Consider the following 26,129-nt stretch of genomic DNA (forward strand, 5'->3'; position numbering starts at 1 on the left):
TAAGCTGCATTATCGCTGAAGACTAGGCTTCCTCAACCTCGGCCCTCCAGATGTTTTGAGCCTACAATTCCCATCATCCCTGACCGCTGGTCCGGCTAGCTAGGGATCATGGGAGTTGTAGGCCAAAAAACATTTGGAGGGCCGAGGTTGAGGAAGCCTGGCTGAAGACAATGCATGCCCCGGGGGATTCTTTGGGGCTGCCATACATAGATCAGCATAAAAGGCCAGGTGGAAACAGAGGTGCCAGTCAGAGGGGAAATCTGTGTGTATTCATGCACACACAGACATACAGAAAGAAAGGTATGTACGAATGATAACAATGTATCTTAAACTGCTCCCTGGATTGACACCCTGTGTACAATACATAGGGCAGTTTTTTGTTTTATTCTTGCATTTGCAGTGTTCCCATTATTGAGAGAGAAGAGTGCCAACAACCACAATGAGATCCCTATTAGCTACTCAATTTCAGAGGAGTAGGACAGGTTGCTTTCTCCACAGAAACATCGCCAGTGTAACTTCCCTTTCCCCTGCAGGAATGAGGGGTCATTTGCCCTGGAGTGGAATTTAAACCTGCCCCTGCCACCAACCACTGGGACCAAACCCTCCTCCTACGTAGCTGCGGGTTTTCAGCGGTTGGATTGTGTTCTTGATGCTTTTGTTTATAACAGAAAGATATTTTATTAAGCTAACTGGCACTCTAGATGCACCAGGTACCCAACGCTTTTGATAAAAGTATTTTATTTGGTCAGTTGCTGTCTGGATTTTCTATTTAGTATAAAAATCACTTTTAAATGGAGCATTTTTAAAGTTCGGCTTTTTGGCACACATATTTCCCTACACGCTCTAAAATGTCTTAATTTCTTTTAGGACTTTTTGTCAAGAAGTGGATAAAGGACACCAAGCTTCAACAGGTATGGCGCAGTATTGGTTTAAGAACAACTTTGGGGACACAGTGCCCTGGGGTTTTCTCCTGTGTCATCTCCCTCGATAGAGAGAGTAGCTTATACAGGACTGGCTGTCAGGCTGGAAAAAATAAATATATATTGCATATTGGACTTGAATTGCATAACAAATAGGCTTTTGACTACTTTTGCCTTAGCCCCTGGATGAAATAGCTCGTGCGGGTATCTTGCTTTTGAAACTGAAGTTCCACTTGTACTTTAAAAAAAAGATTCAAATACAGTACAATTGCATCTTACATGCATTTAATTTGTGCAGTTTCAACTATTGAAGGTAGGATAGTTGAAATTCCGTGAGAAATCCAAGCAAAAGCTCTTTTTGCGCCAGAAAAGAGCTTTTCATGCTCTCAGCCTTGCTTGGTGGGCAAGGCTTACTGGATGTGTGGGCTCTGGGAGGAGAGGTGATTCTCCCTCTCTCCGCTTCACCCGCTAGCCTTAGGGGCAGCTCCAAAGCTTTGGGTATACATGATATTTGTGTATATGCAGAACCTTTGGAACAGAAGTCCCACATGAGATGTGATTGTACTGTAACAAAACTATACACAGTCTTACTTTGAAAGTCGAACAGCTTAGTTCCCGAACGTTTTGGCTCCCGAACGTCGTAAACTGTTCGGGTTTGCGAACTATTTTTGGAAGCCGAACGTCCGGCGGGGCTTACGATTGGCTGCAGGAGCTTTCCGCAGCCAATCAGAAGCCACGCTTTAGTAATCAAACGGACTTCCGGAATGGATTCCGTTTGATTTCCAAGGTACGACTGTAAACTATTGCTGCCATCTGTGTAACACCTAAGTTACGGACAGATTTTCGATGGAAATGATGGTTACACATTTGAATGTGGGTATTCAAGAAAAGCTGGGGCAACCCTAACCAGCCTCTTGCACTAGAAAATTTAACAGCCCAACTTGAAGGTGAACCATTTTTATTTCGCTGCAGTTTTTCTTGAGGTACCAGAAAGACGTCATGATTATTCTGGATGAGTACATAAGGAAGAACCGGAAAAGAAACGACAAGCTTGACTATGTTTACGACGGGCTGCAGCTAAACTATATGGCAATGGAGTCTCTGTTAGAAAGCAAATCGGACCCAGGTGACAAGGTGAGTTCACTCTGCAGAAACAGCAGAACTTACACTCCGTGAAGCAGATTCTTGGCAACAGAAATATACCACGCACAAGGCGGCCGGGGAAGATCTGGAACAATATATTCTGGCAGCACTTCCAATTTTCAGTCGCTCAGGACAGGTGCCATTTGTTGCGATGTACAGAAACCCCACTTGAGGCATTCAGGAGTCAAGCTGTATTTCAAGTAGGGCTTTCTTCCGGTTGCAGTCTTGCATCATCATAAAGCAGGCTTCTTACATCCAGGAATCAGCACACACAGGAGGGGAGAAGCCAGCGTGGGGGCCTCAATCATATCTCTTTATGCTGCTGAGTCAGCATTTCTGCTTAGCACAGAGTGATAACTCTTTGATATCCACAGTACTCCAACACGGTTCTCTCTGTTCCCACTCCCTAATAAACTTAGAATCATAGAGTTGGAAGAGACCACAAGGGCCATCCAGTCCAACCCCCTGCCAAGCAGGAAACACCATCAAAGCATTCTTGACATATGGCTGTCAAGCCTCTGCTTAAAGACCTCCAAAGAAGGAGACTCCACCACACTTCTTGGCAGCAAATTCCACTGTCGAACAGCTCTTACTGTCAGGAAGTTCTTCCTAATGTTCAGGTGGAATCTTCTTTCTTGTAGTTTGAATCCATTGCTCCGTGTCCTCTTCTCTGGAGCAGCAGAAAACAACCTTTCACTTGCTTAGAAAGGAAAAGTAAACACACCAAAAGAGCTTTAATTTTCCATTCTTTTTTTTCTTTCTTTTTGCTAGGGGGAGGAATCTGAACAGTAATCACAAAGGCCCTGCTACCACATTTATCCTTCTTTCTTATCCTACCTTTCCTGCAGCAGGAAGCCCAAGACTGACAGTACCTATTTGTGAATGGTCTCAGGTAGGAGAAGCACATAATACAGGGATTGCAGATTTCAAGTTTCCCTGTCGCAAAATTTGGATGACCTGGACATAGAATTTTAATAGGTGATGTAAATGGCTCTATCAGAGAACTTCTGCTCTGGTGAAAGGTAGAACATTTATTCTGGGAAAGCAAGGTGCAAAACCTGGTAGGTGCTTGAAAGAGCATGCTCCCCCACAAAAATGTTTCCTCTGCAAAATTGGCTGACATGAATTGGGAGATTTTCCTAATCATCACAGCAGGGTGGATTTGATTTAAATCAAGTCGATTAAAATCGCGAAATCACTAGTTCGTAAGACTTGATTTAAATCTTTTTTTTTTTTTACAGAAAGACTCATTCTTTGGAATAATAAATTTTCAGAGTTGTTTTTACAGTTATATGAAAAATTATTGATTTGGTTATATTATTAGAAATGCATAGACCAATAATTATGACATTATTGTGAGGTTTAATAATGCTGTTTGATGCTGTTTAAATTTGGACAACTTTTCTGCTGTACTTTATTGGAAGGAGGAAAACAATCATTTCCTTAATAACAATTTTAAAAATGTATTTAACTAAAGCAATAACATTATAGCATACATGTCCATGTTCGTTAACTGATGTGGTGAAACAATTAAAAAAAACCAAAACTTAGACTGAGTTTTAGTACACATGAAAAACTTAAAATCCTTATTTTCTGATGAATAGCCTTTGAACTATAATGTAACATAAATAGAAGACTATCTTTAGAAAGATTTCCCCCAAAAGCATTTTTTTAAAGTCCAATTGATTTTTTTTTAAAAACTGATTTTTTAAAAATCATTGATTGTTGTTACAAACAGATATTAATAAAAATAATAACTGCATTGTTCTCCCAAACCTCTTATCTAGAAATGAAGAGACCGCAAGACCTGTGGACTGAAGTCGGAACACTGAGCTTTATTCTTCTACATACCATTCTTCCAAGACGTGATGAAATACTGCACTCAGAAATAAAAGTTACACTGTTTCCAGATACGCTGTACAAAATGTTTCAAGTTCGCACATCATGGGCAAATAATAAACATGTTTACAGGGGCCGGGCCTTGACCCTTCACAATGAACAGCGACGGGGACTCTGGCTCCTGTGGCTGATGGAACACTTCTAAGGCATTACGTGCACAGGTGCGAACAAACGTTGCTTAGGAGGATAGAATCTAGCTGATGGGGGGGGGGCGCTAAGCCTTGATCTTAATGAGAAAAGAAACTTTACCTGAAAGCTGGCTGATAAGAGAACTGGCAGCTTCCTATAAGAGGGGAAGGGTGGGTGGGCCCCAGAGAACCTCAGCCTACAATGCTGGATTATTGGCTCAACGTCCATTTGCTCCATCAGAGAGTATCCGGGAAGGATCTGTGTACTTTGCAGTAAGCAAGTAAAAGAGAGCAGGTGCTGGCACCAAAGCCAGAAGGGGCAAGTCTTGGTAGACGTTGTTCAGCTTTGAGATGGAGATGATCCCGTAGGCGTGCAGGAGCCAGTGGCTGAATAGAACAATGAGCCTTTTCTTCCTGACAAGGAGGTCCTTGAAAGTCTTGTAAAACAGGAGACAAGATGTTGCCATTAGTTTTTACATAGATGTTGCCTGAGGCTAAGCAGAGATTTCAGAAGGGGGCAGAATGAAATCAAGGTGCCATTTGAAGCCTCTCCTTTTTATCTTGTCTCTCGGTGGAGAGAGTATCTGAACTAAGCTGTTCTTAGTTTCTCTCTTTATCATATTTTTGGGAGAGCACTGAGGAAGGGAATGGCACAATTGCAGGTGCCACATAATACCCGTTCCACATTTGTAATAACTTGGTCTTTTCGTGTGGTAGCACCTACACTTTGGAACTCCCTGCCTATTGAAATCAGGCAGGCCCCTTCACTGTGCTCCATTTGGAACCTGCTAAAAATATTTTCATCCAGACAAGCCTGCCCACGTCTTTAGAAAGTTGGCACAAGTTTTAATCCATTGCTATTTTAACTTTTAAAAAGTTTTAGATCATTATTAATTTTTCATACTGATAATTTTATTTTTATCTTTTTCCGTGAACTGCTTTGAGGATTTTCTTTTGACAGTCAAGTGGTGTACAAATTTTATGAAACAAACAAACCCCTAACTGGAAAGGCAGGAGAGGGTCCACTGTTCATTATTCTCTCTGGAGGGAAAGCAAGCACACACATTCCACAATATCAAACCATCCTCTTTAGCAGTGTTCCCCAACCTTGTGCCTCCAGCTGTTTTGGGACTACAATTCCCATCATTCCTGACCACTGGTCTTGCTAGCTAGGGATGATGGGAGTTGTAGTCCCAAAACATCTGGAGGCACAAGGTTGGGAAACACTGCTCTTTAGCACTAACAGTTGCTGCTAGGGTTGCCAGACTCAATAGAGGACAGGACTTCTGTGCCTTTAATTGCCCTGCTCTCTTTTGAGTCTGGAAACCTTAAAGAGAAACCAGCAGACCCTTTGTTTAATTTCCAAGCAAAGGGTCTGCTGGTTTCTCTTTAAGGTTTCCAGACTCAAAAGAGAGCAGGGCAATTAAAGGCACAGAAGTCCTGTCCTCTATTGAGTCTGGCAACCCTAGTTGCTGCTCTCCTTTAAAAGAAGCCACTTAGCAGTTGCAGCAGTTACAGATGCCTTTGCTTAAGCCCTTCTCCCTAGCAGCATCCTGTTTGTGGAATGCTCATTCCTCAAGAGACCCACCTGATACCAACCCTGTTTTTATATTGGCACCATGTGTAAGATGATTTATTATTTTGTCGTTCACTCTTTATTTGCATTTGCTATTTTAATAATTGGTGCAACCCCACCCAGAAATCCTTGGCTAAAGATTAAAATAGTCGGGTGACATCAGGCAGGGAACAGCTTCTTTGAAAAGCCAGGCAATAATACTAACGAGGAAGGATTCTTATGCAATAGCTACGGCTGCTTTTCCTCCTCGGTCTTGAGGGACTGTATGAGATGGTAACCAGCTAGTTCTTAAGCTTCTCCTGATATTCTGACTGTTCAGAATGCTGATCAGAGCCCCCCACAAATCAAAACAAACAGAGAGGTTATCTCCCTCTCCAGTGTGGGAAGTGTGAACAAAGCCAAAGACTTCAGCTGTCTCTAGCACGAGTGGGCCAAAACAATTAAAGAATGGCAGGATAGACACCTGGAGTGGGGGTGGGGTGGGGTAATCCCCTGCGGAATTGCGCAAGGAATTTCAGTCACTTATTCCCGACCATTTTCTCCATTTTCCATTTTATCCCTTCCGTTATAGGTCACTTTTTGAAAAGTATATATTTTAAAATGAAACAGTATTTTACTTACATCTACTTCGGAAGCTGACAGATACACAACCAGGGTGACGAGAGATAACACTATGATGATGTAAGGGAAAGCATAGTCTGGAAGAAAACAGTTGTACGTTACATTGACACACCAACACAATTTTACCGCACCAGTCATGCAGAAGCTATAGTTGTTATGGGGTGCAATCCTGAGCATGCCTACTCAAAACTAAGTCCCACTGAGTTCTATCAACCTGACTTTACCCAGTGCCAGAGTGGGGGGAAAGGTTGGATAGAAATAGATATAATAAAATTCTGTATCCTTGTAGTAACCAAAAGTGAGTGGTATGAACTCTTAAGCAGCTGCCACACTCAGTCACTCAAATCCTGCTTTAATAATCCAGGATAGGCAGGAAGTATGGTTAACATCCAAACATGCCAGATTAAACTGAAAGTTAGCTTCCAAATGTGGCTTGTTTGGAAGCCATTAACCATAGTTCTTGGTTTGCATGTTAGGTGCAACTACCTGGTTTGTTCCACTGGTTGTGCAGAGGGGGAAGTGGGTGGTGGTGGTGGAAAATAAAGGTGACTTACAGAGCAAGCCGCCTCCAACCGCTTGAAGCACAGTTAGGATCGGGAAGAAGTAGAGAGCTGCATAAATGCTCTTAAATCGATCAGACTTCCCTAGCCCACAAGCAATCTTCTTCACCAAAAGGGGTCGAAGCATCATCATCAACACCAAACAAAAGGCATAGTATATAAATACAATGGTGTAGCTGGAAGAGAGAATTGTTTATATCAGAGCACAGTAGTGCCAAAAACCTCACACCTTACTCTTGATATGCCCAACAAACACAAGACACATATATGCCACAAGTTCTATATCTGCCCCAGCCCCAATTATGCAAAATCCTTGCTACGATGCTGTTTCTTCACTTCAGCACTGTCTCCTACTTTCTTACGCCCTCCTGGCCCACAAATCCAGGCCCTGGAGATCTTGTACCCCAAGTCATGGCAATCTGCATAATCTCCGCTTTTATCTCATTTCTTATCCTTATTCTCCCTCCAGCACAAATGCACAGTAGAGTCTTATTCCCCTTCATTTTTCCCCACTGCCCTGGAGAGACATATGAGGCATGAGTGACAGGGAGGGAGGGGCTTAACCATGCCTCTTGGTCATAGGCATGTTCACCATGTCAAAGTATGGCTTACTGGGACAGCTTAAATGAGTGTGCTCCCAGAGAGCAGATCACACTTGCTTTGTTCTTTTCCTGGTCCCTTTAGCTCAGCGTGGCACAGCAGCTAAGCCAAGAACAAACTTTGGCTACAGGTTGTGGTTATGTGGGGGGAGAACTTAACCACAGTTGGGAGGGCATTAGACTGAAGCTCTAAAGGTCCCTGGTTCAGTCTTGGGTTTCGGGAACAATTGGGGGTTGAACTAGATGATTATTGGGATCCCTTCCAGCTGTACAATTCCATGATTCCTCTGAGCATGATCCCAGGTTCAGATGACATGCTAACCCGGACCTTGGCTTAGTTGCAGCATGGAGCTAAAATGACCAAGGAGGAGCAAAGCAGATGCAATTTCCTCCCAGAAGCCGATGCGTTCATTCTAAGCCATGGTTTGACCTAGCAAATATGGGCAGAGTAGTAAAAAAAAACCACTGCAACTATATAAGGCTGGGAGTAATCCCCATCAATGGGGCTTGCTTGTAAGTAAGCATGCGTAGATAACACAGGATCAAGACACCAAGATTACCTGTTTGGGAACAGCTGTTAAGAGGTGGGGATTTTTACAAAACAATTGCAATCTCGCAGATAAGCCAAGGGGCTATGGGACAAGATACTCACAGAGGGTAGACTGCTTCGTGGGTACAATGAATAGTGGTAATGTAATCAGGACTCGGGTTGTAGAGCATGGTGTACCAGTCAGAAAGCATCACCACCTTGCAGGAGCGGATATGCAGGGAGCCCAGGGGGTCGCTCACAAGCAGAGTAACGATGGCTGCCACGCTGCATTCAATTAAAGCAGTGATGTGCTGGAACAGAGCACTGGAGCTGGAAAGGGGGGAAAGAAGGAATCAAAATCAGTACAGGTAATTTGCATCTTATACTTATTAGACTTGTGCAATTGTAGCTTTGAGTGGGTGGGAGAGAATAAAGGAAAGAGCAGCAGAAGAAACCCACTCTCCATTTATTTATTCCCACCGTCTCACCCATGCAAAACTCTGATTGTGGGTATACCCAGCACAAAGGCTCTGGTAGCATCCTGGAGCCCTCCCACCACCTTCCCAAAGCCAGGTAAGCAAGACACCCAGATTAGGGAAGGAGGCGTGAGGGCTCTGTCAGCATCCCAGAGCCCTTGTGCTGCCTTCCCAAAGCTGGGTAAGCAGTCATCGAACTTGCAGGGTAGCTGGTTCCCCCCCCCCCAAGCGCCTAAGTGCATATTTAGATTCAAAAGTTACATTTGGTTTCTTTTTTTTGAAACAGGAAACATTTACCTCTTTTTCCCTGAATACCATTCAATGAAGAACCAATGCAAAATTAGAGGAAGCATTGCCATAAAGCCAAGGTAAAGCCAATCGTATCGTTCTGGAGACCCCATACATGGCCGACAGATTTTGTGAGCATCTGTCCTTTGCCCTCTTGGACACACCTGGAGAGTTTAATCACATATTGCTTTATTAAAAGATCTATTAACGTTTTGTACACACACACAAAATTGCTTGGGAAAGGGATACAGAAAAAGGAACAGGACTGAATAATGTTCTGCATTTGAGGGACAAGCAGTTTCATTGAGCCCAAAATGTGTTTAGGCCATCTTTTTCCCAGCCAAACCCACTAATGGTTGAATAATAGCAGTTAAAACATTATACTGCACCAGCTTCAAATACTCAAGTGCCTTTTCATGATCCTCTACTTACCCCACAATCGCCATGGATTTCAGTCCCATTTATAAATTCCGCTGTTCTTCCACAATAAAGCCCGAGGCAATCTGGCTGAATATCTACAACTTATACAAAAGATAAAAAGGCCAAAAGAGTGGCAGATACTTGTAAGCTAATAACAGTTTGCAAACTTGAAAAAAGAGACATTGCACATACTTTTGTAAACCAAGAAATCTTCAATAAAAATACATTAAAAAAAATAAAAAATAAGAGTTTGCACACAAATACCTTCAAACATCTTGCTTTACTAGCTTTCAGTTAGCTTTTGCCCCCTAATCACGGAACGCAGAACCAGGTAAACATGCAACAGCTTCCACATTAAAACTATTCCAACATCAGAGAGCTCAGAGAAAGGGAATGTTTAGAAGTGCTGTCATCTGACACAGAAAATCTGACATCATTGGGAGGGGGTCTACAGGAAAGGGGAGAGAAGCCTGGGTCATAAAAGATGTTTCTTTGCAGCCTTAGGGGTTCTTATAGGCTCATTTGTTGTTGTTGTTGTTGTTGTAGTAGTAGTCATCATTATCACCACCATCAATTATTACTATTCCTGTTGCTGCAAGAGCAGCCCCCCCCTCAATGTTGCTGAACTGCAACTCCCATCATCCACAGCCATTCAGTGTGCCAGCTGACGAGTTGGAATGCTAAATTTAAAAAGCCACACAGGTTTCCCTCCAGTAACTTAGAACTCAGCCTGTCCCAACCTCGGTTCCCCGAGGGATGATGGGAGTTGTAACACCTCTCTCCTGTTGAGGGCAACGCTTCCTTAGCCCACGAAGGCATGTTAGCCCACGAAAGCTGAGATGCAACAAATATCTCTTCTCCACCCTCCCCACCCTCCCTCCCCTAGGAAGAATTATATTTACTATATTATCTACCTGTCTATGCTTTTAGGATACTGCAAGACTGCTTGCTTTTGCAGCTAAGAAACCGGCCTGCACCGCCTGGTCAGCTGCCCAGCAGGAAGAAACAGCACCTATCACCTGGGAAAAGGTAACAAACAGCACACAAAACTCACCCATCTCCACCTATTCACCCAAAAAATCATCCGGGTTCTTGACAGCTAACCGGGCAGCGACAGCAGCTGGCTTTGCGTCACTTCCTCTCGGGCTCGTCTAGTTCTCGTTGATTGGTTTGTCGGCTTCACCTAGCCACGCCCCCGATAGGCGTGGCGGTCGCGTTCGGTACCTCCTCTCGGTGGCGAGTGGGGCGTGGCTTGGACTAAGTTCCTCTCTTCATTGGGCACTGAGACTGAACGGGGAGGGGGCGTGGTCTATTATATTCGGCTTTTTTTCATAGTATAGCTAGAAAAATAAAGAGAGGCGCATGCCTTAAGATGAAGCAGTCAGGTCCTAGATCCTTGTTAAATTCTTAATTTATAAGCTGTTTAAGGAGCCCAGCTGTAGTAATATTTTTTTTAAAAACCAAGATATAATCTTTTTCAAATAAATAAATAGACGCCACTGCGTCAGAAGAAAAATGGGCGAAGCACATGGAAGCGAACCCGGAAGTGACAAAAAATTCAATGAGGTGTGTGTAACTCTACAATATACGTATCTCTATATTTACGCCGCCTGCCGTTTTGCGACCCATGCCTCTTGAGGGAGAGGTGGTTTTTTTTTAAGGTTTTCTGACCAATGCTGGACAGGCGAACCTGACCAGCCCGTCCCAATAGGCTTTAAGCGGGCACACCCCTCAGTCAATGCCCGTTCGGTGTGCGTCAGTGGGGGGGGGTGACGGTCGCCTTCTCTCACCAATCCCGAGCGTGCAACTCTGACAGGCTGGGCCAACGGCGCATAACGGACAGGCTCTTCCCGCCCTTCCTCTCTCTCCCTCAGCCAATGCCTGCTCGTAGGGCGGGGCCTCGGCGGGTGGCGTCTGTTACAAACCAGCTCCCTCACTGGCCGCGACCGTGAGATAAAAAACCGTTAGGCCATGGCGTCGCCTGAGGCCCAAGTCGGGGCTTCCCGGTCTCTCCCTCCCCGCGCGCCCGGCTCCCACGTTTTCGTCACGGTGGAGATGCACGCGGGCGGGGAGCCGCTACGCGTGGTTCCTCCGGGCGGCCTGGGGCCCTTGGAGCCCCCCCGGGACCTTCCCCTGCTGGCCCGCCGCCGCCTCCTCCTGGAGCTCCCGGAGCTGGACGCGGCCCGGCGGCTGCTGATGCACGAGCCCCGCGGGCACCGCGACATGTACGGGGCGGCGCTGGTGCCCAGCGAGCTGCCGGGCGCCGCCTTCGGGGCTCTCTTCGTGCACAACGAAGGCGGCAGCGCCATGTGCGGCCACGCCGTCCTGTGCCTCGCCCGCTTCGCCCTCGACTACGGCCTCTGCCCGACGCCTCCGGGACCCGACGAGGCCGCCGCCGTCGTCATCCACTGCCCCTGCGGGCCCGTCACCGCCTTCGCCAGCTGGGATGGCCAGCGCAGCGGCAGCCGAGTCCGCTTCCACAGCGTCGCCGCCTTCGCCGCCGCCTCCGGTAGGGGGCAGCGTTGCCATCTGGACTGTCCTTGCTTTCCGATGTCAAACGCTGCGTCCTGTGTTTCAGGGCATCTCTCTCTGCCAAGTTAGGGATCCTCTCCAAAGGCATGTGTGTGAAACAGAATCATAGGATCTTACTGCCCAGGGGCAGGGCCAGATTTACTTGCAAGCTAAACAAGCTATAGCTTAGGGCCCCACTCTCTTGGGAGCCCCAAAAAGGAGGGAAAAAATGGATGTACATTTCCAAAATATAAGATAAAAAAAAAGTAAAACCTACATACAAGAACAGTGGCAAATGACTTTAGATACCTATTAGGTCCATAAATTACCATATAGCATATATTCAACACAAAAAACAGCAACAATTTATTGTTGACAAAGGACAGTTGGACTTATAAAGGGTCCCATTACCTTCAGTAGCTTAGGGCCTCATCAAACCTAAATCCAGCCCTGCCCAGGGGCCACTTGCTAGAAACCACAGGAGGAGAGAGGGCTTCCCGTAGGGTAGGCTATCTGGTTGGCTTCTTAAGTTTCTTAAATAGCAATTATAGAAATGAGAGAGGTGAGCAGAAGTACAATGCCCTTTTCATTACAGAAATAACACGATGTTATCATGGCCTACCAGTTTTTAATATCCTAGAATCTTAGAGTTGGAAGGGACGCAAGGGTCATCTAGCCCAACCCGCTGCCATGCAGGAATCTCAACTAAATCATCCATGACAGGTGGCCACCCCACCTCTGCTTAAAAGCCTCCAAGAAAGGAGAGTCCACCACCTTTGGATGCAGTCTGTTCGACTGCTGAGCAGCTCTTACAGTCCCAGCTCCTGCCAACCTAGCACTTTGAAAGCACACCAGTACGAGTAGATAAATAGGTACAGCTTTGGTGGGAAGGCAAATGGCATTTCCGTGCGCTCTGGCATTCATCACGTCCTGTTGCTCCAGAAGCGGTTTAGTCCTGCTGGCCACATGACCCAGAAAGCTGTCTGGACAAACGCCAGCTTCCTCGGCCTGAAAGAGAGATGAGCACCACACCTCATAGTTGCCCTTGACTGGATTTCACTGTCCAGGGGTCATTTACCTTTTACCTTACTGTAAGAAAGTTCTTCTGATGTTTAGTCGGAATCTCCTTTCTTGTAACTTGAAGCCATCGGTTCAAGTCCTGCCCTTCAGAGCAGGAGATAACAAGCTTGTTCCCTCTTGTATTTAAGCTCTGGGTAGCCGAACACAGACAGATTTACAAATCTTTGCGTGTGTGACAAATTTTAGAGGGACATTCTGTTAGGCTGCAATAGATTGTAATGAATTGCTTTGAAGTCACTTCAGCACCAGATGAAAAAATAATAATCCTGCCCTACCCTGTATTTGGCTAGAACAAAGGTGGCAATGCCACCAGGGGAAAGACGCATGCCTACCAAAGACATAATAATAAAGAAAATGATTTTTTAATATACCAACCAAATAAATCAGTTTTACTTTTTGTGGCTTTTTCAGTTCTGTGACCAATAAGATGATATTTTCCTAGCCTATTTTGCAGGCAGTCATGGTGGTTTATTGATGTGGCTGCTGACATGCAGTTTCTTCGTCAGGCAAATTGTTAATGGTCTAGGGTGGTTATAGTAAAACTTCACAAAAGAGTGTGGGCCACACCGTAAAGGCTAACAGAGTTGTGGCATGAACCTTTGTGGACTATAGTCAGATGCATGAAGTGGAATCCTCAGTTTACAAATTATATGTGAACATACATTAGGATAGGATATGGAGGAAGCAGTTGTAAACAGTGGGGCAAACAGACATAACACGCATTGCTTGCAAGATAGCTGTCTTTTTCCACTGGTACCTGCCAAACATTACTGCCACAAAGTAGTTATAGTTCTGTCTATAATAATACTAAAGGCCGTTTACTTCTGCAGTGTGCTTTCATAAATTACTGCTACACACATGTCCCTGATACCCTTTCTTTCCTCACTTATGCACATTCATGCCCATACCTGTAGGTACCAGAGCATGTCCCTGTAGCTTCTGTACACTTTCCATCTCTCTCCTATGTCACTTTTGCCTACTCTTGCTGCCATACAGAAGTTGTGTAGTATTAATCCTGGATTCATTTACTCAGAAGTAAATGATCCTTGGGAGTCCCTTCCAACTATGATTCTATGAGTAAGCACCACTGAGTTGCAAAGCTTCCTACTTCATTATTGTGCTTTGTTTTGCTGTCCTCGTTTGTAGGTCAATCAAATGTCTTTTAGCCATTTGTTCTGTCATATTTATTGGCTACTAGCTACATCTGCATTGGCCACATTTTCACATAACCAAACCAAACTATGGTTTAGTGCAGGCATCCCCAAACTTCGGCCCTTCAGATGTTTTGGACTACAATTCCCATCATCCCTGACCACTGGTCCTGTTAGCTAGGGATCATGGGAGTTGTAGGCCAAAACATCTGGAGGGCCGCAGTTTGGGGATGCCTGATCTAAAGCCAAGAACAAACCTCAAGGAGAGAGTTTAACCAAGATCCAAACAACTGAGGAGGGGAAAAGTGAGCTCTTACCTGGGAACCAATGTGTTTGCACTAAACCAGGCTAACTACCTAACAGGACCAGTGGTAGGGGGAGATGGGAATTGTAGTCCAAAACATCTGGAGGGCCAAAGTTTGGGGATGCCTGCTATAGAAGAGAGAGCTTATCCACAATCCTGGGTTTGGCCAACATGCTAAGCCAAACCTTGATTTGCACTGCACTGAGCTACAGGACCTGATGAGAAGCAAAGTGGATGTGAGATCTTCTCTGGGAGCCACCATTATCATGTAGTCCCAGAAAGCCATTGTGTGGCTTTCCTTGACTTGCAAGGCAGATAATTTTCTCATTCCACTGTTACAGCTACAGGTACATCATGCTCTACTTTCTACCTAAGGTGGGCTTCTCTGTTTCTATACATAATTGCCTTGCTGTGGTTTCAGATATATTTTGTTCACTAGTGTTACTTGTTTTATTTATTTATTACCGTAAATTTATAGCCCACCCTCTGTGCCAAAGGAGCCCTGGGTGGCATGAAGCACTTAACTGCTTTTTTATCACACTGAGTGGAGATGGAGATCCAGTATCATTTTCTTCTTGCAGGAAGCAGCAAGTTAATAGCACAATTCATAAAATGACAGTTAGCTTTAATTTAATGGGATCCTTTTTTAAAAACCACATTTTCTCCTAAATTCTGACTGTACAATCCCATAACTAGTAGGAGAAAATTAGAATGAACTTCATATTTAGTTCCCAGGTGTGGGAAGAATCTAAATGAAGTCATGAATTCTTTCATGGTCTGAATAGTTCCGCAGTAGCAAATGACTAAGACTTCAAATAAAAGTTTGGTTTCCCCAAGGAATCTTGAAAGCTATAGTTCTGTGAAGGTGGGTGTGGGCAGGAACCTCTAATATAATTATTGGTATCCTCTCTAAAGTTAAAATTCCTAGGATCCTTTTTGGGAAACCACGATACCGTAGTTCAATTTAAACTGATAACAAGGCTCATAAATGTGTAGATTTGCACAAAAAGTAGGTGTCAGGTCAGATGTGGAGGAATATGCTTTTTATTCTGACCCTGCATGGTAGATAATCGACAAATATGACTAACCTTCTTTTCTGCTATTCCCCAGGCTCTAACTTTGCATCTTGGAAAGAACACCTATCTGCACGACACTTCATTTCGTGAATGTTCTAGTGAGCTGTACGTTTTGTTGTCTGAGGCACTAAATTTGCAGTTTATTTTTTAAAATAAATAACATTCCCCCCCCCATATGCCCACTGCATGCTCAATGAAATCATGCTCTGTAGTCATGCAATGTTGATCATTGGTTGGAAAAGAAAAGGGAGAGGAATGAAATGGACTTTGCTAAACAGCTCCCAGTACGTTTCCGAGCACAATTCAAAGTGTTGGTGCTGACCTTTAAAGCCCTAAATGGCCTCGGTCCAGTATACCTGAAGGAGCATCTCCACCTCCATCATTCTGCCCAGACACTGAGGTCCAGCACCGAGGGCCTTCTGGCGGTTCCCTCGTTGCGAGAAGCCAAGTTGCAGGGAACTAGGCAGAGGGCCTTCTCGGTGGTGGCGCCTACCCTGTGGAACGCCCTCCCAACAGATGTCAGAAAGGAAAACAACTACCAGACTTTTAGAAGACATCTGAAGGCAGCCCTGTTCAGGGAGGCTTTTAATGTTTAATAGATTATTGTGTTTTATTCTTCTGTTGGAAGCCGCCCAGAGTGGCTGGGGAGACCCGGCCAGATGGGCGGGGTATAAATAATAAATTATTATTATTATTATTATTATTATTATTATTATTATTATTATTATTATTATAGAAGAGAGTAGCTGGCTGGAACCTTGAACAGGAGCTCTCCTGTTAGGAGGCAAGGATATATTGGGCCAGATTCAACTAAATAGTCATGCTACTAGGAACCAGCACAACTCATCTTAGCACAATGGGGCTTCCCCCTTCTCTGCATGCCCTCTGTGTCCCCATCAGCTCTTGCGGGTAGGGAGAACCCCAGAACAACACAGGGGGGGAGGGGACATCATTCCATATAGCAAGCAATAATGCTTGCACAGACAGAACAATTGTAATAGCATGATGTTGTTCCATTTGTTTCAAATAATAGTCTTTAAGTTACTGGGGGATCCTAATTGTTTCTGTGTCTGTTGTGCTGCCTGAAAAAGAAGTCTTATGTTAATTTGCAGGATGGTAAAAATGTTCTGATGACTGGTGCTCAATTAATTACTCTTAAGGAGCAGACCTAACTACTGTATAGGAAGCCAGAATTTAAACCAGTTTAAACTAAGATGGCATAAATCACCCCTCTTCCAAGCTGTTCACTAACAAAGCTACTAACTGCCTGAATTGGCCTAAGCCTGGTAGAGGAAAAACAAACTTTTATAGAGATTGACCTATTTCACCATTTTTCCAGTGTAAATTCTGCTGGTTGCCAGATTAGGATCAGTCCCCCTGATATAAGTTCGCCTGTCCAGTCACTCCCCCAGAACACCCATTCTTCAGGGTTTCTGCTGCCATAGGTCTCAGCCAGCTGTGCTGTCCTGAGGGAGTTATGCTGGCATCTCTCAGGCTGAGCTGGAATGTCCTTGTGCCAGCATAGGCTGGTTGAACCAGATACCTCGCTCATCCCAGCAGATCTGGGGTTTGCATTGCTCCCTTAGTCTTTAGTTACCAGACTGCTTTTCAGCATTCTTAACTGATATTACTGTCACCATAAAAGGTAGATAGGCACTATTGTTTGGGGTGAGCGGATGTCAGAACAAATTACAGAGGGGAAATGTGACTTATTTGCACTTATGCCTTGTCCTTTTCTTGATTATTAGATTTAACAGTTGATGTTCCTGGCTATGGAAAAGTAGTTGTGGATGTTGGATATGGCGGCACTTTCTATGCATTTGTCAGTGCTGATCGGTTGGGACTTGATCTTTCTTCTTCAAGGATTAGGGATCTAGTAGATGCAGCATCTGCAGTAACTGAAGCAGTAAAGGCTCAGGTATAGTCAGATTTTTCTGTATTGTACAATATAACTAAATTATTTATATTTTTTAAAATAAATCTATGAGTTAAATGTCTTTTAAATACTAATCTACTTGGTCATATATTGCCTATATTAGTTATTTGTAATGTAAAACAAAGGAAAAGCAGTGTTGTTATGCCTCTCTGCAAGTTCATTTGGAAGCAAGTCTTCCTTGCCATAGATTACCAAGTTACTGTTTACAAGCCTGATTGGCAGACTGCATAATATTGTGAATGAGGTTTCTCTCTTCCAAATGAAGTTGAAGCAAATCATGCATTGATTGTTAAAAAGTATCAAAGTCCTGTTTGTGGGCAACCAATCTTTTTCCATAATCCTGTCAATATAAGGTATACATTATTTTGTTAGACAGAAATCACTTTGGCTAGCTTTGTCTTAGAAGCAGATTTATGCAGTCTTGTACACTCTTGAGTGTCTAAAAGTGATTTACTGTTCATAGTGAGATGCTTTGGAGAAGTTGGGAGTGGGAACTGGAGTGTTCACTGCTAGGGAGAATGCAGGGGGGGATCCAAGAAAAGTCTCCAGCGGAAACTGAACTGTGATATCCTCAATGATAATTCCATGTCAGCTGCTGATTTCTCATTGGGAGGGTACTAAAAATAAGAGCAGCAGCCTCCTAACATCTGTACAAACTTGGCCTCAAGGCATATTGTAAGGACCTGGACAAGGGGGAGCCAACATGGCACCCTTTAGATGTTTTGGACTGCAATTATGATCATCGTTGACCATTGGCTTTGCTAGCTAGGGGCAATGGGACCTAGATGATCTTTAAGCACATGGTTTCAGTACCGGTACTACAAAGAGTCTGTCAATTCCTTCTACTGAGCTGCATATCCTATTAATAATACTAGATGTGCACATAGTCTGTGAGGTACTTATTATATTATTGCTATTTTGTTGCATTTATCTGATGGCATTTTCTGTTTCCTTTTTCTAGTTCAAAGTTCACCATCCTGAGATTGAAGACACGGCTTTCATTTATGGGACTATCCTGACAGATGGAAAAGATGCATTTAGTGATGAACCAACAAGCAACATATGTGTGTTTGCAGATGCACAGGTAGAGAATAATGTGCAAGAGAAGTTTCACCTCGCCCCTTTTTATCACAGGGGTTCCCAATTTATATTTGTAGTACTGTAGAGAAAAGGAAAAGGCAGCATATATGTAGGATGCTCAATTTTGCAGTCCTTGCTCTATACAGCTCTTAAATTCTGAGAGACTCTAGGAGCTGTATAGAGCTAGGAACATAGAACTGAGCAACAAAGTCCAAGATCGGATTGACAAATTAAGTGACTCAAGAAAGAAACAAAATGTTTCCCAGCCTGGCAAAATAAAAATAAAACCTGATTGGCTGTTATCTGCTTGGCCAATCACAAGTACGGTAGGTAAGGGGACAGCCCACCAGGATCAAAAGCTCCTTTTTGCCATGTGCTTTTTCTTGGAGCAGTCCTGGATTATTTCCGGTGGGAGAGGCGCTGAGGCTCCTGTTTTGACCAGTGGAGCCTGCAATCCAAAATCCCTAGGTCAGGTAAGTGCGGTGGTAGGTAGCAATGAGTAGGGCTGGGTGAGCTGGAGCTGCTTGTTGCTGCTGCCAGTGCTGGGCCCGGTGGCAGCCTGGACCTGACTACCGGGTGCAGGGTGCATCTGAGCGGGGTCGTCTGGTGCTGCTGACTTGCATCTAGTAAATAACTGTCTACTAAGAAGAAAGCCGCACTGAGTTCAGTGGGTCTTACTCCCAGGTAAGGGGGGGGCTATAGTGTTTTATCTAGGCAGCCTGGTGACAAGATCTTTTTGCACGAGGTCAGTGAGGATCACTTGCTTTTTAAAATCCTCCCATATATACAGAATTCCCCATGTACCTTTTGGACTGTATCTGTAGGTTTCCCCCTCTGTGTCAAATAATGGGTCAAATAAGTGTTGTTTACTTTTTATAGCACATGGAAGATGGATCTCCCTCAGGAGGTTCTGTACTCTTCCTTGGAGTTTTCTAAGCAGAGGTTGGATGACCATCTGTCATGGATGCTTTAGCTGAGTTTCCTTCATTGTAGGGGGTTGCACTAGAAAGATGACCCTTGGGGTCCCTTCCAACTCCATGATTCTATGTTTTTCTGCTTCAACAATATTTCATTATGTTCCTATCATTCTATGTGATTGTATTTTGTATAAATTATAAATAAAACATGTTCCATTTATAAACAAAATATTTAAATAGCTACCTTTCTACCAATAGGACGGGGAGAGGGCATGGGCATAGACAGGATTTTTGTTTGTTAGGGGGGCAGGTTTTTGTTAGGGGGGGGGGCAGAACCTCAGATTTGTAATGATTTTTAATTATTGAGGGAGGGCAACTGTCCCGTACCACCTGGCTACGCCCATGGGGAGCGACAGGAAAGAAAGTCAGAAGGGGGCCACAGTTGGAAAAAGGTTAGGAAAATCTGTTCTAGATAGCTTTTAAGTTTCTGGGTGCACATCCCCACTTTCTCTCTAGCATAATTCAGGGATAAAAGCATGTGCACCATTAAATAAAGTAAAAGTCATTAATTACATTTGTTGCATTTCTGAATGATGCAGCTAAAACATGTCTGCTTCTCTCCAAACTAGGTTGACCGAAGTCCTACCGGGTCGGGTGTGACGGCTCGCATTGCTCTACAATACCATAAAGGACTCATTCAGCTGAACCAGACCAGGACCTTCAGAAGCATAACAACTGGTTCCCTGTTCACTGGAAAAGCAATAAAGGTAAGCTCCAAACATTTATCTTTGTGTAATTCAGAAAAATTAAAAGTATCTGATGGACTGGTGGCTTTGCTGTGCCATGGATCTTGTTTAGTCAGATAGCTTCAATTTTTCCAACATTCACAAGTGAGCAGGGTTACTTCAATTGTGGATCAAATGCTCTCAGCAAGCCAAGAAAAACTGATTTTGTTATAACATCATGATACCATTGTATATTAATTAGGACCAAATGATTAATTAGTAAATTGTCTCACTTTTGCTTAAAACATAATGTAAACAATTTAAGCCTTAAATACTGGCTTTATATTCTGTTCTGTTCTTTCATTCTCACTTTAGTTTAGATGTACAGTGGTACCTCGACTTACGAGTGCCTCGACTTCCAAAGGTTTTTACTTCCGGTCCACTAACCCGGAAGTATTTTCGCCGTGTGTGCATTCTGCGCATGCACAGAAGCGGCACGCACGGTCTGCACATGCGCAAAATCGCGCTTTACGCATGCGCAAAATGGACGCTTCGACTTCCGAAATTTTCGACTTCTGAAGAGCGCCTTCGTAAGTCGAGGTACCACTGTATACATCATCACATGTATTCAGATGCTGCCTACAAAAGTTTGTGCTGTAAGTAAACCAGTGTATTTTTCCTAGTTAAACTGAAGCATTTTCTTTTGACCCAGGAAACCAAATGTGGTGACCACAATGCTGTTATTGTAGAAGTCTCTGGAGAATCTTTTTATACTGGAATGTCAACCTTCACTTTTGAGGAGGAAGACCCACTGAAATACGGTTTCTTTCTTAAGTGACTGTGCTACTATACTGCTTCCAGTAACCCTGTTTACTTTGATATGTGTATTTTGCTTTCTTTCAAATGTTGGCATTACCCTCTATCTTACTGGTGATTAAGGCTCTCATTCAGTTTCACCAAAGTGGTTCTTTTTTTAAAAAAAAATTAAGGGTTTTCTGAAGCTCCTTGTCCATACATAAAATGTAATAGAAGTTAGTGTAGCAGTATGACTTAAGACTGAACTGTGAAGTAGCAGATTCATTTGATTGCCCTACTAAGTCTACGCCCTCCCCATCTTCAGTAGCGAGATGATAATACGGATATGCTTTACAAAGTTGTTGTAAAGATTACCAAGATACATATATAAATGCTTGTTCCTGTTTCTAGCAGTAGGCTGGTCAAGATTGATAAGCAGGTAAGGGATGGAGGTTTCTTCCCCTTTCTCCAACCCCACAGGCTCACTCACCTGGTCTGGTCTGATAAAGAATTGAATGCAGTACCCTAATGAACAAGACTGCGAAATAACCCCTGCAGGGGCCATTTTTATATTCAAAGTGCTACAGAATTTGTATGTTACATTTCTTGGACCTTTTTGATGGCAGTTATGTCTCTTCATGCTGCTTTCATTGCTGGACTTCTTTAACCTTTTACTGTAATGCTGCAGTGCATGTGTGAACGCAATACTTTAACACTTCCCTTCTTTGTGTGAAGTTGCTGGGATATCAACAGGCTCCTGATTAAAGAACATATAAGTAATTCCCTGTAACAGACTAGCAATAAATCAAGCTCTGGAATCGTGATTCTCAAAAGAGGAAGAAGGTATGACTTCCGCACCACAAGCTTCATTTAAAGTATGCTTTAGTTTAACATTTAAATTTATCAGTATTTTAGTTAATATTTTATATTGTCTTATGTAAAACCACTTAGAGCTTTTTGATTTTAAGTGGAATACTAAGCATGCTGCAACCCCACCTTGTCAAATAAAATTAAAGAATTATGTCATGGTACTATGCTTTCTATCTATAATAAAGATTTAAACATCCCCTCCTTAAGAGTTGTCAAGGGCAACTGATTTTTTGCAGGTTTCTCTGAATACCCCAAAAACCTGTTTAAGAAGGAACAGCTGAGACATATACCGCTATCATTGCACTGTTTGGTACCTCATATCAGGATAGCATCTTCCCAAGTGTGGGTTGCATGAATTATTCAGAACACTTTGAAGTCTTCGGCTTGAGAAAAGCCTTTCTACCCAAAGTATTGGAATAGTTTCATTGACCTCAGAGCCCTGTTTAATTAATAGCAAACTTGCTCAGCCACATGTCCTTATGACCATCATTGCATTTCTGAGCTGTGTGCCATGGCAAGTAAAAGTCTAGCTGTTGTCTGCATGGAAAAATGGGGGGGGGCCTGGCAAACTGCGCACAGAGACTGGCAGTTCCAGTTTGTGCAAAGGTAAGAAAAAAAGCTGCACTGTTTTAACTTGCCTCTTCACAAAATCCTGCATTTGGTCACCCAGGGCTGAGTGGAGACTGGGCTGCAGCAGTGGTGAACCCCAGGCCTGGAGGCCCAAATGTGTCCCTTCACTCCTCTGTATCTGGCCATTGGGACTGTTGGCAGCCTCCATCCTCTCCCCAGACTGCACCCTTTGTGGGCCATGCTCTGCACTCAAGTGCTTTTTTGGGTTGCTGTAGACTGTGAACTATGACATGCCTCTTGCTTTACTGGACAAATAAATGAGTGTGCGTGCATGAAGACCTCAATGTCTGGCTGGACTTGGCCTAGCCTACTGAACAAAAGCTATTTGTTAGAGTCTGAACAAACGTAGGAATCACATCCCTTGGTCTGCCCCCATCCCTCCCTGGCATGGTTATTGAAGGGAATGGAAAAGCTGCTTCTGCTGACTTGGATGAACCAATGGCCTTGCTCCATCTAGTTCTTGCATGTACCTGTCTCCAAGGTCTGCAAGAAGGAATGGCAGAGAGGGAACCTGATGGCGAGGCTTCCCTCCTTTTCCGTGTGTCGGGCGCTGTTTGTATTCCTGAGCCTCTAACAGGTGGCAACTCGAAACAGTGCAGGAGCCCTTTAAAATCGCTGCCCTGCCTGCTGCCCGATCTTGCAAACGTCTCCTTTCTCGCCCATCCGCAAGGATCTGCACACTTGACCCCTGCGTGCTTGCCTGGCACAGCATGCAAACGCCCCCTCCCTCGTGATGCGCGGAAATCCAAAAAGATGCCGCAATGAGTGAGAAGCTGTGCTGCCGCGAAGAAGCTCTTGAAGGAGGTAGCCGTCCAGGAAGAAGTGCATGGACCCGTCCGACTCCGCACGGCGACCTCTCCTTTCTCGGCAGAATAGAAGGGACCAGAAGGACGTTTGGGGCGGGCGGGGGAGAAAAAAAAGGGGCGGGGGAGAGAACTGGGGTCGTCGCGGCTGCCTGCTTCTCGAGCGTGTGCGCCATCGTGGTTTCCCGGGGCAACCGACTGCGGAGACGTCAGCGACTCCTCAAGCCCCCGAAGGTTTCTCTGCCACGCGGAAGAGACTGAGAGATGTGCCCGGCGCGCAGCGAGCGCCGAGGCAATCTCGCGCCTTTGCGGCAAGCGGCGGCTGCGCCACCCAAGGAGCCGCCGCCGCCGCCGCCGCGTCCCCGCCAGGCGCACCCTTCCCCTCCGACTAGGAGGCCGGGCAACGATCCCAAACGCCGGCGCCTCCAGCTGCCTTTCGCGCCGGTGGTCAGACCAGACGCGCCGGTGAGGAGCAGAGGGCAGAGTCCCCAGATGGAGCTTTGCGCCCGGGGCACTCCAAGTCCGACTTAGGCCACCCCCGGGACCTCGGGGCCGGCCCGAGCGCGCCTCTCCCGCTCCACGGAGCCGCCGGCCTCCCTCTCGGGGCCAGGAAGGCGCCTGGCCATGGAGGGATCCGCGCTGCTGCTCCTGGTCAACGGCTCGGCGCCGGGGCGCAATGAGAGCGGCGGCGGCCAAGTGTCTGTGCCGGAGGCCCCGGCGGAGGCGGAGGCGGCGTGGGGCTGGTCCGGGGCGTCGCTGGCGTCGCAGGCGCTGCTGCTGCTGCTGATCTTCGCGCTGTCCGCCCTGGGCAACGGCGCCGTGGTGGTGGTGATCGCGCGGCACCGGCCTCTGCGCACGGTCACCAACGCCTTCGTGCTGTCGCTGTCGCTGTCGGAGCTGCTGGGCGCCGCGCTGTGCCTGCCGCCCGCCTTGGTCAGCCTGCTCAGTGGGCGCCCCCACGGGGCTTGGCTCTTTGGGCCGCGCCTGTGCCTGGCCAGCGCCGCCGCGCACGCCGGCCTGGGCATCGCCGCCACTCTCACCATGGCGCTGCTCTCCTTCGACCGCTACTGCGCCATCGTCCGCCAGCCGAGGCGCAAAATGGGCCGTCGGAGGGCCGCGCAGCTCCTGGCCGCCGTCTGGCTAGCCGCGCTAGGCTTCTCGGGGCCCTGGTACCTGCTGGGCCGGAGGGAGGACGAGGAAGAAGAGGAAGAAGCGGGGCCCGAGGCCTACCACTGCATGTATGCCCTGCCCTGGGGGTCCTCGCGCCTAGGGCCCCCCTACAGCGCCACACTGATTGTCCTGTGCTACCTGCTGCCCTTCGCCCTCATGTGCTTCTGCCACTACAACATCTGCCGTGCAGTACGGCGCTCGGAGAGCAGGGTGCGCCCCCTCACCTCCTACGGGCACCTGCTGCGCTTCTACGGCGAGATGCGGACAGCCACCACGGTCCTTATCATGATCGTCTCCATCATCTGTTGCTGGGGGCCCTACTGCATCCTGGGCCTGGCCGCCGCCACAGGGCACGTCTCCTTCTCGCCTGCTGTGGACACTGTGGCCTGCTGGATGGCCTGGGCCAACGGAGCCATCAACCCCCTCATCTACGCCGCCCGGAACCCCAACATCGCCATGCTGCTTGGGCGCAACCGGGAAGGGGGGTACAGAACGAGAGGCAATGTGGCTGCGGTGGCATTGGCTGCCACCCAAGGCCGCCGCCTGGAGGGCAAGAGCCGGGCAGAGCGGTACGCCAGCCATGGGAGCGGAGGCACTGTGGGGAGCACCCTCACCTCCTCCAGCCCGGCCAGCGGAGGGGAATTGGGGGTGTGGGCCTGCAAGAACCCAGCGCTGCTCTTCTGCCGGGATGGGTGGCCGGACACGGCTTCCGAAGGAGGCTTGAAGCAAGGAAAAAGGGGTGCTGCCGATACCAGCCTGTGAAACAATATCAGGGGTGGACCAGAGCCTGGCCTAATGGCGAGGCCGGGAAAGCCAAGCGCTCAGAAGCCTCATCATCACAACCGGAACATTTTTACGGAGACTGGAAGGATGTGCTGTGAATCAAAGGGGCCACTGTGAATCCTGTGTCTTTTTCTGAAACCCAGGACTTTCCCAATCAGTCTCTGGGCTCATCCCCTCTTTCGCTTGCCCTGTGCCTAGAAAACATGGGTCCGAACAGATTTCTAGGCATGGGCCTGGGCAAACATCCATCTGGATAAAGCCCAAATTGCCATTTGCTCCGACTTCACTCTAAAGAGTGTTCCCCCCCCCCCCGCCCCCGGAAGCAGGTGGGAGAAGCAGCAGGACAAGAGGGAGTCTGGACAAGCCCAACTATTCCCTTGGCAGATCTGCAGAATCACTGCAGCTGTTGCAAGAGAGGGGATGTGGGTGCTGCTTCTTTCTGTGTCCTTGGGATATGGGAGAAAAGTGAGCAGAGGTTGCTTGAGGGCAGAGGTGAGGAACCAAGGGCCACATGCCACTCTCCTGGCCCTCAGCTCAGGAAGCTATGCCCCTCGCTGACCTTGCTGCGGCACGTCATCGAGTCCTTCTCCCTGGGTGAGGCAGGTCCTTGATGAGTGTGAAGGTGTTTAGGGAAGTTTTTTAATGTTTGATGTTTTATTCTGTTTAATATTCTGTTTGGGAGCTGCCCAGAGTGGTTGGAAAAGGGGTGTGTGTTTGTGCGCAGGGGCGAAACGAGGCTTTATTTCACCCAGGTCAAATAAGCCATTTGGCTCTTCCCCACCATGCACATTTGTGTACACAAACACATAGGCTGGGAGCCTCAAGGCCGACCCTCAGGAGGCATCACATGGGACAAAAAAACCTGGCTAGACCCCCCCCAGCCCCACCCCAGCAATGAGAGAGAGCACCAAGCTGTTTGGATAGCAAGCATGGAAGGTTTGAGCACAGCCTCTCCCAACTTGACACATTAAAACACCTTACATCAGGCATCCCCAAACTGCGGCCCTCCAGATGTTTTGGCCTACAACTCCCATGATCCCTAGCTATCAGGACCAGTGGTCAGGGATGATGGGAATTGTAGTCCAAAACATCTGGAGGGCCGAAGTTTGGGGATGCCTGCCTTACATTAAAAAGACCAG

General features: G+C 46.2%; 4 protein-coding genes across 13 annotated transcripts in view; 3 read left to right on the plus strand and 1 right to left on the minus strand.

Moving 5' to 3' along the window:
- The window catches only part of CCDC175 (coiled-coil domain containing 175), a 33,762-nt gene extending 29,788 nt beyond the window's left edge, over positions 1–3,974 (plus strand). For 2 of the 4 annotated variants that reach the window (XM_088674244.1, XM_088674256.1), the window contains 4 exons: positions 868–911; positions 1,893–2,054; positions 2,835–2,955; positions 3,851–3,974. In XM_088674244.1, the coding sequence (XP_088530370.1) occupies positions 868–911; positions 1,893–2,054; positions 2,835–2,855 (227 nt within the window). In that variant the 3' untranslated portion in view covers positions 2,856–2,955; positions 3,851–3,974. The remainder of the gene's footprint in view (positions 1–867; positions 912–1,892; positions 2,055–2,834; positions 2,956–3,850) is intronic. The other 2 variants (XM_088674250.1, XM_060271220.2) reach the window with 2 other exon arrangements.
- Positions 3,879–10,302, minus strand: JKAMP (JNK1/MAPK8 associated membrane protein). 7 transcript variants are annotated; one of them, XM_088674321.1, is made up of 8 exons: positions 10,214–10,302; positions 9,424–9,607; positions 9,172–9,254; positions 8,749–8,903; positions 8,099–8,305; positions 6,842–7,023; positions 6,288–6,364; positions 3,879–4,527 (listed from the first exon to the last, which is right to left on the minus strand). In XM_088674321.1, exons 2-8 carry the CDS (start codon positions 9,431–9,433, stop codon positions 4,309–4,311), a joined length of 933 nt encoding a protein of 310 aa, XP_088530447.1. In that variant the 5' UTR covers positions 9,434–9,607; positions 10,214–10,302; the 3' UTR covers positions 3,879–4,308. The 7 variants fall into 7 exon arrangements, with proteins under 7 accessions (XP_088530447.1, XP_034959951.1, XP_088530452.1 ...); XM_035104060.3 differs by having other exon boundaries at positions 9,172–9,260; XM_088674326.1 differs by having other exon boundaries at positions 10,074–10,302.
- Positions 10,303–11,040: 738 nt separating this feature from the next.
- L3HYPDH (trans-L-3-hydroxyproline dehydratase) lies at positions 11,041–21,810 on the plus strand. Its single transcript, XM_035104047.3, has 5 exons — positions 11,041–11,668; positions 17,030–17,199; positions 18,179–18,301; positions 19,844–19,981; positions 20,652–21,810. Exons 1-5 carry the CDS (start codon positions 11,131–11,133, stop codon positions 20,775–20,777), a joined length of 1,095 nt encoding a protein of 364 aa, XP_034959938.3. The 5' UTR covers positions 11,041–11,130; the 3' UTR covers positions 20,778–21,810.
- Positions 21,805–25,093, plus strand: GPR135 (G protein-coupled receptor 135). The gene has a single exon (XM_035141195.2). It carries the CDS (start codon positions 23,662–23,664, stop codon positions 24,967–24,969), a length of 1,308 nt encoding a protein of 435 aa, XP_034997086.2. The 5' UTR covers positions 21,805–23,661; the 3' UTR covers positions 24,970–25,093.
- The last annotated feature ends 1,036 nt before the right edge of the window (positions 25,094–26,129 follow it).

This window comes from Zootoca vivipara, chromosome 1 (genome assembly GCF_965207765.1).
Source record: "Zootoca vivipara chromosome 1, rZooViv2.hap1.1, whole genome shotgun sequence".
Lineage (NCBI taxonomy): Eukaryota > Metazoa > Chordata > Lepidosauria > Squamata > Lacertidae > Zootoca > Zootoca vivipara.